The sequence below is a fragment of the Vombatus ursinus genome, unplaced genomic scaffold (genome assembly GCF_900497805.2).
Source record: "Vombatus ursinus unplaced genomic scaffold, bare-nosed wombat genome assembly UNPS02014863.1, whole genome shotgun sequence".
Lineage (NCBI taxonomy): Eukaryota > Metazoa > Chordata > Mammalia > Diprotodontia > Vombatidae > Vombatus > Vombatus ursinus.
The window spans coordinates 5,574,779-5,587,041 of NW_020954641.1; the positions used below are offsets into that span (position 1 = coordinate 5,574,779).

General features: G+C 34.0%; 1 protein-coding gene across 3 annotated transcripts in view; it reads right to left on the bottom strand.

The window, feature by feature from the left end:
- The window catches only part of CPEB4 (cytoplasmic polyadenylation element binding protein 4), a 75,300-nt gene that overhangs the window by 41,312 nt on the left and 21,725 nt on the right, over nt 1-12,263 (bottom strand). For all 3 annotated transcript variants that reach the window (XM_027841803.1, XM_027841802.1, XM_027841801.1), the window contains exon 3: nt 8,809-8,890. In XM_027841803.1, coding sequence (XP_027697604.1) covers nt 8,809-8,890 — 82 coding nt within the window. The remainder of the gene's footprint in view (nt 1-8,808; nt 8,891-12,263) is intronic.

The window sequence follows — 12,263 nt, forward strand, 5'->3', positions numbered from 1 at the left end:
CTAGATCATTTATGAACAAAAGAATTACCTTTTCAAAAACAGTATGAGATATTAATCATTAAGTGCCTAACTAGGCATATACTGAGCACTGCACTGTGCTGGAGAGCTACAGATACCAAGATAAAAATGAAACAATCCCTACCCTTGAGAAGCTTGTTAAAGGAGACGTGTGTATGTGTATGCATAGAGTATACTGTGGACATATATGTTATATGTATGAATATGTATGCACATTGTGTGTGTGACACATATACATATACACACATATATCACAAATACAATCATTGTGGTGGCAAGGATATTAGCAGCTGGGGAAGGTCTCATGTAGTGTATGAGACTCTAGTGACTCTAGTGTGTGAGAAGGGGAATAAAGTATAACAAGGTTGGAAAGGCAGGTTGGGGCCAGGGTATGAAGGGCTTTAAAAGACAAACATGAGAAGTTATGTTTGATGCTAAAGGAAAGAAGGCACTATTAGAGTTTGTGTAGGGAAGTAACACGGTCAAAATTTAAGAAAACCTCTTTAGTAGTTTTGTGAATGATGAATTAACATAGGGAGAAACTTGACACAGGAAGAACAATTATAAGACCATAACAGCTGTCCAAGCAAGTGGTGATTAGGGCCTAAACTAGAATAGTGGTCATGTGAACAGAGAGAAAGGGACAGATATAAGAGATATTGTGTTGACAAAATAACATCTGACAATTGGTATGATGGAGACTGAGGAACTGAAGATAAGGCCAAGGTTGTACACCTAGGGGACTAGAAAGATGGCGATACCTTTGAGAAAAATGGGGATATTTGAAAGGATAGATTTTGGGGAAAAGATAATGAGTTCTGGAGATGTTTTGGCCACATTATATTTAAGATGTCTCTGGGACATCCAGTTTGACATGTCCAACAGGCAGTTGGGATGCACACTTGAGGTTCAGGCGGGATTAGATATATAGATCTAGAAGTCAATAATATAGAGACAACTCAATCCATGCAGAAAGAGAAGGAAGCCTAGGACAGAACCTTGGAATAAACCTCCAGTTAGAGGTCATGATATACCTGAAGAATCATCAAAGGAGACTAAAGAATTGCCAGACAGGTAGAAGAAGAATGAGTAGAAATCTGTGTCACTAAAACCCAGGGAGAAAAAGAGTGTGCAGGAGGAAAGTCTGTTCAACAGTATTAAATGATGAAGAGATCAGACTGAGAACAGGTCAGATTTGACAACTGAGAAGGGGCAGAGAGGGAGAGAGAGGAGATATAGAGGGAGAGAGGGTAGGAGAGAAAAAAGGAGAGGAGTGGGGGGAAAGGAGGAGGAAGGAAAGTAGGAGAAGGGAAGAAAGTCCAGAGGGGAGAGGGAGGGAGGGAAGGAGAGACAGAGGGAGAGACAGACAGACAGACACACACACACACACACACACACACACAGAAAAGATCTCACAGGTAATTCAGGAGATAGCAGGAAATAAATAAGACCAGAAGCCACATTGTAAATTTGAATCCAAGTGAGAGGAAAAGTAGCAGCAAAGCATTAGGGCAGCCAGGTAGCACAGCAGGTGGAGTGCTAGACCTGAAGTCAAGAAAAACTGAGTGCAAACCTTGCCTCAAACAGTTTCTAGCTGTGTGAGTCTAGGCAAGTCACTTGGTCTCTCTAAGACTCAAGTTTCCTCATCTGTAAAATGGGGAGAATCATAGCAGCTACTTCACAGGGTATTTGTTAGGCTCATTCTGATTTTATACACATACACACACACACACACACACAGAGTATTTTCCACAAACTTTATAGTGTTATATAAATGCTAGCATCATCATAACTCTTTTTCTAGATTATGGCTATGAATGGGAGAATTGATTTAGGACAATAATTTGAGAGATCAGTAGATTCTAAATGAGGGATTTTTAAATATAGAGGGTCATTGATCATGTTTAGAGACATCAAAGAAGGGACCAATACACAGGATAAGACTGAAGATTAAAACGGGGGGGGGGGGGGGAATGATTATAGGGGCTAATATATTAGAACATAGAACTACACAAAGTTGGGAGGGATAGCCAACATACTGGCTGAGAAGATTCAAAAGGATCTTGGCTGAGATCAACAACATATGCCTTGCAAAAGGTAAAAGTTATCTCTTCAGAGACTAAAGTAAAAGGAGAAGAGGATACATATTCTTAAATTCAAAACTTCAGAAATATTCTGAAAGTGCATTTTCTTAAATATTTTAAAACAAAAATGAACAAAGACTATGAATAGATGTCAAGAATAGATAACTTCTACAGACACTATAACATAGCCAGAAGAAATTTTCTTTAAGTCTTTCTTTGGACAATCAATTTCATGGAGGAAAGTGAATAATTACAAGGAGAAAAGCTTAACGAATGACTCATATAGAGTTTTATAAACCTTAAAAGTATTATGCAAATATGTTGTTGTCGTTCAATCATTTTCGTCATGTCCAACTCTTCATAACCTCATTTGGGATTTTCTTAGCAAAGATACTGGTTTGCCATTTCCTTCTCCAACTCATTTTAAAGATGAGAAAACTGAGACAAATAGGGTTAAGTGACTGGCCCAAGACCACACAACTAGTAAGTGTCTGAGGTCACATTTGAACTCAGGTCTTCCTGACTGCAGGCCTGGCACTCTGTCACTGTACCACTTAGCTGTCCTCTTATACAAATATAAGCTAGAATTATTGTTGAGATCACTGTGTTGTTAATTAATTCCACATTTCTTCCTTGTCTTAAAAAAAGAAAGAAAACAAAGCTAATTATTTCAAGTTAATCATAGAAAGTTAAGTTGTCTCTGGTCTTCATGAAATATTTTTATTTTGTATTTTAAGTCAGCATGTTCTACCAGTTGAAGTTTTTTGAGATTCTCACAATTCCTACTTTTAGCCAGAAGACATTTGCTGTCATGTATTTGTAATTTTTTTGAAGGAGAAATGTGATTACAAATTCAGGTATAAATTAGCTAGTTTCTATTATCTACTTCTTTGAAGTTCTTGTTACATGATCCATTAAGTTCCTTTAAATGAAAAGGTCCATTTGAGCACTTTTTGTCGAGAGATTCCCTTTTAAATTACCTATGGCAAAAAGAATTAAATAGAGACAAAGCAGTTCTGTCACCACATGAGAAACTGCATTCTCTCCACCCATTTGTGCTAGTTTCTTATTATAAGCAAAGAAAACTAAAACCACTCATTTTATCATTGGTTCCACTGAGGTTTTCTAATTAAATTTACTCATAGGATGGTTCAAATATATTATAGGATGATAAAGTCAGTTCAATTCAGTTATCTTATCAACTAATGGGTGATCACAAATATCTACAAATGCAAAAGCTTTATTATCCTTGACCTAGTTAAGTCAATTGGTCTCTATATTCTTTTTTTTTTTTTAAGGCAATTGGGGTTAAGTGACTTGCCCAGGGTCACACAGCTAGTAAGCGTCAAGTTTTGGTCTGAGGCCGCATTGGAACTCAGGTACTCCTGACTTCAGGGCCAGTGCTCTATCCACTGCGCCACCTAGCTGCCCCTGGTCTCTATATTCTGAGAAGGACTCTCTTTATCTGTTATAGTGAGTTTTAAGTAGTTACAAAATTTTTTCATTAGACTTAAGAGTTGTAATTACAACTAGAAATTCAGGTGGCAAATAAATTTCCAATGTTTTGAGTGCATCAGTGGACTACATGGAGCAGAGTGCAATCTGGATATATGTGTATAATGTTGAAGATGTGTATATAGTACTCCTTGGAAAAGGAAAGGCTGAGAAGAATTGAGGGATGGCAGTTTGTACTAAAATTTTGTATGAAAGGAAAATTTAGTACAATGCCAGATCATAGGATGGCTTAAAGTCTAAGTAGGCCAAATTCTTTCTAGGCATAAAGTTAGAAAATGTGAAGTAACTATAATTGTCATTCTCCTTTAGTGACATAAAATACATCACCACCAAAAAAAAAAAGCCAGTTGGAGTGAGAAGATTAATCTGAAGTAAATGAAATAAGTTTTGGTTTATTAAACTTTGAACTAAAGTTCATTTTCTTTGAGGTGCTTTTTATAAAATTTTGTGCTTAGCAGCAAAGAGGTACAGATGGATCATCAGTTGCTCACTCACATATGTATTTATTTCAAACCAATCCACAGCAATTAAAAATAGGAACTCTAAAAATTACTGCATAAGGTAAGAAAAGGGATAAAATACATAAGGCAGTTAGTAAAGCAAGGTCCAAACTCCTTCAGATACCAGGAGTAACACACAATGTCTTTGGAATACATCCACCTCTCTTGAAATAACACTAAAAGAGCAGAGGTGAACAAGAGATAACAAAGGTGTGGAGGTGGCAATGTACTTAACCATGCATTAACCACACCCACAACATAATATTATACATATATCAAGATTGGAGTCAGCTCCCTGGATTCCACTGATAAATGCAAAACACTGAAGCTTTATTGTGTCATCTCAATTTCTGGATATAATTACAATCATTAATTCCAATGAAAAATTCCGAAATTATTTAAAACTCAGCACAACAAATGAGTTTAAGTATAAGAACATGAAAGTTGTACTTTCATCTACATTATACAAAGCAGAAAATATTCCATAATATCTGGGAGAAAAATATACATACTGTGACCCTTTCCCACAATTAAGTCAATTAGTCTCTAAATAACAACTATGGCATTTTCTTAAGTTACTTTGCTGGATTTTTACTTTAGGTTTCTGGTGTATCATTGAGGAACAAATTATGGATTATTAAGACACTAAGAAATCATCTATTTTTTAATTCTGTTTGGTCTCTAATTACATTTAATGCACATTCTTCTGTTTCTTCTCTCAGATACTGAATCTTTTGTTTCCTTTCCATCCATACAATAAATTGTTTCACCTCAGCTGACTCCCTTTTTTTAATATCAAGCTCAGCTTCTTATCCATGCCCCACCCCCAAATACTACTTAATATACAAAGATATTCCCCACTATATTCAGTATAATAGGTTTTCATGAATCATTTGGCAGCTTATAATCTATGTTTTAAAGTTCAAAAAACAGATGTATGCACATGTGGCTTTAATCTATTTCATGCTGCTGTATCTAAGCGGTAACCAACTTCTCCGCCAAGAACAAACATAAGAGATATAAAAACCATAACACTCACTAACTAATCATCTCAGCTTCTATACTGGTAGAATAAGATTTCTTTCCAGGTGAAGAAAATACTTGAGAAGCCTAATAAGACTGCAGCAGGACAAAAACTACCATCTGGAGCATCCAAATTCAGAATTATTCCCTCTCTCTCAGGCTCTTAGCTCCTGAAGGCTGAGTATGCTGTAAAGAAGATGAAATTAGTCTCTAGGGAAGGGCTTCTGCAGATCATCACTGGCATTGGTTATGCAGAAGGCAACACACAATCTCTGGGATAAAAATAACATACAGAAGTGGCAGCTGCCCAGAAAAAGGATATGGAGATAAGACATAGGGAGAGAAAGAAAGGGAAGAAAGAAAGGAAAGAAAAGAAAGGAAAAAAGAAAAGGAAGGAAGGAAGGAAGGAAGGAAGGAAGGAAGGAAGAAAGAAAGAAAGAAAGAAAGAAAGAAAGAAAGAAAGAAAGAAAGAAAGAAAGAAAGAAAGAAAGAAAGAAAGAAAGAAAGAAAGAAAGGAAAGAAAGAAAGAAAGAAAGGAAGGAAGGAAGGAAGAAAGAAAGGGAGGAAGGAAGGAAGGGACAGAGGGAGGGAGACAGGGAGGGAGGGAGGAAAGAAGGAAGGAAGGAAGGAGACAGACGAAAAAATCCTCACATAGAAAAAGAAAATATCCTTCAAATTTTTATATGTTTTAAAACTAAACTTTATTACGAAAATTTTGAAGTATATACTGCAACAATTATTTGCATATCAGAACATGTTACTAGATAGTAAAGCTTATTAAAGTAGAAGATTTAAGTGTTTTTGTGGCATCTTCTAGCAAGCAGCACAGTGCCATGCAACAAGGCACTTCATGCTCTTCTCTGAATGAGTAACTGACTTCTCTTCAACTTTTATCAAAACACAATATAAAATAATTCTTGATTTGAATATTTTATTATGAGTCATCCTGGACTGGCAACATTTATTTAAAGAAATTCAATAATAAACTCATGCTATGAAGTGTGAAGGAGGATTATAGAAATGTCACCTTTTGTGTATGTGGTAGAAAGCTGTCATTACATTAACTATGATTTCTAACTAGAACAGGAGAAATAAGTTCATGCTTAAAAAAAAAACCAAAACACCCTGAAACCACAATGTTCTATCAAATTGTTATTTAACTTTGAATCTTCTTGTTAAGCACAGGCTTTACAGTAATAAAGCCAAAAAGGAATCATATGCATATGAATTGCCAATGAAGAGTAAAGAGGAAAAATAAACAGAATAACTTTAATTACTACTTGCAGAACATGCTCAAGTTATTTTTGGAAAGATCAGAATAGCAAAGCCAAAAAGCTAAACACAAACTTGCCTTCAAAGACATTATATTTTAAAACCTCTGAAATTAATTTTATTTTAATTAAGTTTTCAGGCCTTAAAAGTACTAGTTCTAAAGAAGGTACATATTTCATTGCTGACCTCACAGAACCAATGCCCAGAATGTCCAGGGTGAAATAGGGCACATGGAAAGGAATTGGATTCTTATAGTAAGAAGTGAGCTGCGGCTATTCAATTTTTAAAATACCTCCAAGCTGATTCTCAAAATAGAAACGCTGTCACATTAGGTACATTTTCATGACTACTACAGGGCTCTGTTCTTTAAAGAGTAACTTACCCATATCTACAGTAGCTCTGTACAACTGAATTAGAATGGAAACCATAATAAGAACAGCCCAGAGCAAAACCTAGTTTTTGTTGATACTAGTCCAGTAACAAATATCAAATATTATAAAGTAAACTATTTGAGATAATAATCTAAGATCAACACAAATCAACACTTTAACTCTATATATGAAACCTTAGGTTTTTTTTCTTTTTAACTTTAAAAACAACACAGAAAAAATCATTTGACATGCATAGGATATTTTAGGGCAGTTAACAAAATGCAATGTTGTACTAAAATCAGGTTTGTGTGATAAGCATGAGAACACAGGTATTCAGTAACAATCTGAAGAGACATTTATGTTCATAATATATTTAAGCATCCCTTTTTCAGAATTAACTTTAGGCAACTTAATTTTGGTCACAGTAGGAAAGAAAAGAAAAAAGATATGATAAAAACACAAATATATAGATTAAGGGATTAAACGTGGACTAAAAAAGCAGCATAAGCTAATTTGCTCAATCTAATCATGTTGATATGCCTATAGTATTAACTACAGCTAGATAGTAGGTAGAGCAGGGAACCTGAAATCAAGAAGATCCAAGTTCAAATACAGTGTCAGATTTTCCTAGCTGTACAACACCCAGGTAAATCACTTAACTCTCATTTGCCTCAGTTTCCTTGTCTATAAAATGGGGATAATAATAGCACACAGTGTTGTTGTGAGAACGAGATACTTTGTAAAGCACTTTACAATCCTTAAAGTGCTATATAAATGCTAGCTATTATTATTATTAGCTATTACTTACTATTAACTCACAACTATTGGTAAGTACCAGTAAGGTAGTTCCCTATTTGGTAGTTATAGCTGATTTACTGTATCTAGGCTTATAAGATTTAGACCCAGAAGAGACTACATAGTCATTTAGTTCAAAACCTTAATGTTAAAGTGTAGGGGATAGTGGTGGAGAAGAAAGGAAAGCTCAAACAGACTCAGTGACTTGCCGAGGAATAAACATATAGTTAAGTAGCTGCTTCTAAAACAACCTTATTATTCTGCCTGCAACTTTATCTTTAAAACTTTAATCATTAAATCATAACAAATAATTGTTAGCTGTAATTAGTGCATATTTATTGAGTAACTTCATATACATCTTACATTGAATTAGTTTTTCAATGAGCTTCATTTTGAATTACTAAATTATTCAAAAGAAACTAGAAGTCTCTGAAACATTCAGTAAAAACCCTCTTCAAAGTCCATAATCACAAAATTTTTTCATGGAATTCAAATTTTAGCACCATATACATATTTCTTTTCCATATATATTTAAAAGAAACTTTGAAAATATAGCTATCACTCTTTTGAAAAACTAGTTTTATATAACAAAGTCCAAGGAGAAATTAAAATGACCAAATATATAGATATGTTTAATTGATTAGAAGATTTGTTTGTTTAAATCAAAGACAGCTTTTATGAGAGGAAATGATTTCTGTTTCAGAGGGTTTACGGTCATTTATTGTTAGATTTTCAGAGATCTTCAGAGATCAGCTAGTCCAACCCCCTAATTTTAAGAGAGAGAAGGAAACTGAGGCCCAGAGGGATTAAATGAGTTGCCCAAGGTCACAAAACTTGGTTGAAAGGACTAAAACAATCTAGATCTCTCAACTCCCAGGTTTCAGTGATCTTTCAGAAAACTACTTAGAAAATAATTCTGAGGTTATAAAACTTTCATTTTAAATCGTGATATGCTACCCACTTAAACAAAAATGGAGGGGAAAAAACCAAACCCTAACTGTAGACATTTAAACTACACCTGGCTTATATTCACTATCTCAGATAAACATATCATCATGTGCACTAAGCATGTTTTGCCTCAGATAGGAAAAAAGCCACGTGTGTCAAATTGATAAAACTGAAAAGCTGCAGTACGTTATCTATCACATTTGCCATCACAGGGTATTAGTTTTATTCCATAGACATACTATTACTTTTAACTACTTGTTAAAGGAAAATAGTTATATTTACCTTTAAGTGAATCATTTTCAGCTCTCATTATATCAATGAGTGAGCTCTCTAATGAGTGCATGTCAAATGTCCTTGGGCGCTCCTGAAAACAAAAACATTGACAAACCACTTTTAAAAAATTTATTATTTGAATATTTAAGTATGGCATAAACTAAAGTGGCAACTTCACTCTTGTCCATGTAGAATCAAAAATCAGTTTCTTTGTAAGAAAGCCAAAATCAAATTGTCTGTATTAATATTTCAAAACTTTAATACTACAATGAGCCAGCAAGGAGTAGAATAAAATAAATCCCTATCAATGACTTCATCAAAAACACTATTATATATTCTACACAAACTATAGAAATTAAAAAAAAAGTTTAAATTTTCCTAACCAACTGTTACTGTTTATTTAGTAGGGTTAAGTAGGTACATGCCAGCATCCATGTCATCATAATTATAGTGAGGTTTGTGTACTGGATAAGGAACCAAACCTCAGAATCAGGACCAAATGATTGTGGGACACAGGGAAAATGCCCTTAGCCTCAGTGTCCCCACGCACTCTCTCAGACCCTGTTGCACTACAGGTGCGCATCCACACTGTTGAAGGAGTTTCCTCACCAAAAGTTCCTCACAGCAACAGGATTAACTGGGCCAGTAAGTCATAACAGCCTGATATATGGCACTTTAAAACTTACAAAGTGCTGTACATTTTCTGATGTTATATGATCCCATAATATCTCTCTGAGGTAGATATTAAAAGCATTATTATCCCTATTTATACATGAATAAATTAAGTCTCAGTTGTTCAGCTAGTGTCAGAGGAAGGATTTAAAGCTAGGATTTCCTGACTCTAAGCCCAGAATTCTACTCACTGAATGCTATACTGCCTCCCTGAAGGTATTTTTCACAATGAGAATTTTCCCACAACTCAAATCTTTAAATTGCAAAGCCACCAAATGCTTGCTGGAATACTAGAAATATAAATAACAAATGATATCTTTATTTTTACACAGTCTAAGAAAAACAAAAATTATGAATTGTTTTATCCTTACATATAGTCAAAGTTGTCCTTAAATATAATACATTATCATTTTCTAAACAGAGGCAGTAGAGATTAGTAAAATTGTTTTATCTCTCTGGCCTTAATCAACTTAAACATTTAAGTATCAAAAGCAACTTAATACCCACTGCAACCCTGTTGTATTTATGATTTAAAGCAAGCTACTGCAACTATTTTAAAGGAACATTCTCATAAACATATTTTTTTCCTGTTATTGACCAACTGCTATTGTTTAATTGAACTAGGTAAACACCTTCACAGCATCTGTTCAAAAAGGCATCCTTTTACACGCATGTATTTGGATATTTTTAAATATATGAATCTTACATGTTCATAGTAGTGCACATGCAGCATGCCTAGTTCTACTTTTTTCATTCTGTAGCATTTTCTTTAGATTGTTCCATATTTGCATATATCCTTCTTATTTTTCATGCTTCATGGCAATAGAGTCCTCAATTACATTGTTTTAGTGCAGTTTGCTTTGAAATTCCCCAACTAGGAATTTACATTGCTTTCAATATTTTTACTATTAAAATAATGCTACAATAAACATCTTTGTTTAAGTAATTGTTTTTTTTTAATTTATTTTCTTGAGATGCATTTCTAACCTGTCCTACAACTCATCTTGAATGACAAGATGGCTTTCCAAAAAGATTATAACAATTTCTAATGCCATCAGTGTACCCATTTCTCCCACTAATATTGAATTTTATAACTTTTAATTATTTTTACCTAATTGATGGGTGTGAAATGATACCTTATAAATGTTTTAGCTTTTCTTTCTTTAATGACTAGTGAGGCTGTTATTTTTTTTTCAAGTGTTTGGGTTGCCCCATGGTAAACTGCCTGTTATCTTTTGTCTATTTGTCCATTTGAAACTAGATAATAATTTGTTATGTAAATTCTGATGTAACATTAACATTAGTCATAAAAAATCTCATGAATTACTAGTCTTAATTTTGTTTTGGATGAATTGAATTCACCTTGAAAAATGTTTATTCTTATATAACCAAATCCATCAATCCTGTCTCCAGTAATTTCAACACTCTTCTATATTTGAAAATAAGGCATTTTTCTACATTCTTCGATTTTAACTCATCAATTTGCCTGTTATTTATTGTATTTTCCCACATATTGGTGCCCAATTTTTATAACAGGATTTATTGAATGATTTCCTTCCCTATCATTTAACAACAATAGCTTTATTGTATATCAACCATTTGTACCAATTTGCATTTTTATGTGATTCCTATTTTCTTCCATTGCTCTAGTTTTCTACTTTTTACCAAATATCAGATAGCCTTGACTGTCGCTCTATAATATTGTTGATTTATTTTCAAGGTCAGTAACCTAAATGGGAAGACAATAAAAACACATGCTGCCCCACACTATAAAAAAGAAATCTGGCATAATGAGTTCTGAGTGCATTGGGACATGATTTCAATATCTTAACCCAAGCAGAGGCTAGTCTCATTATTCTGATGAAACCTCCTTCAAGGAAAAGCTGGGATGCTGTAGGACAGTATGTTTAAGATTTGTCAGGCAGCCGTTCCCTCTAAGCTTTAACAAATCAAGATCTTACTAAAGGGTAGATGAATCTGCCGAAACATCTTCTTTCAAATTAGATGAGCAAGTTGTCCTCCCCCCACCAAAGTTTTGTGTATAAAGGGTTGACACAACTAAAAATTTAGTAATGCAAATGACTATATCTCAATTCTGTTTTTTCCCCCTCCACTAGTAAAGTAATTATTTATTTTTACTTCCCTTTATTTAAAAATGGTGCTGAAGAAAAAAAAAAAACACCTGCTGGACTATATTCCTGGCATAAGGAAGATTCATTCAAAAGTGGGCAAGGAATTCTAAAATACACAGTGTACAAATTGCTTTGGATTTTTTTCTAGATGAAGGGGAATAGAAAAACTAAAGCTTGTTAGGTTTGGAGGAAGAGATAAAAATATTTCAAAATTACATTTTAAAAGTAAGCAGCAGAAAAACTTGCATCTACAAAACACACACACATTCAAACACAACACACATACCTCCAATACAACCTTAAAGAAAGAGTTCATTCCTTACATTTTCTAAAGTCAATTCTTTCCCCTTTCATTTAATTCTATTTTCTTTTATGTTTCTCTTAAACAAAAATAAACTTTCCACTGATTAGTTTAAACATACACTTGATCTACTTGAGCTCTCTGCATTCACTTTCTCACCTGATATTAGTGTTCACTTACCCAAGATACTGACTTTATCATACCTCCTTTCAACTTCTAATTTTCACTCAGTAAATAAAGCGTTCAGAAGAATCCTGAAGTTTGTTGCAGTATGAATATAAATTTATTTTCCACAGATTAGTCTCCAGTCTATCATCCACATAGCCACAAAAGTCATTTTCCTTAAGCCCAGGTCTGAC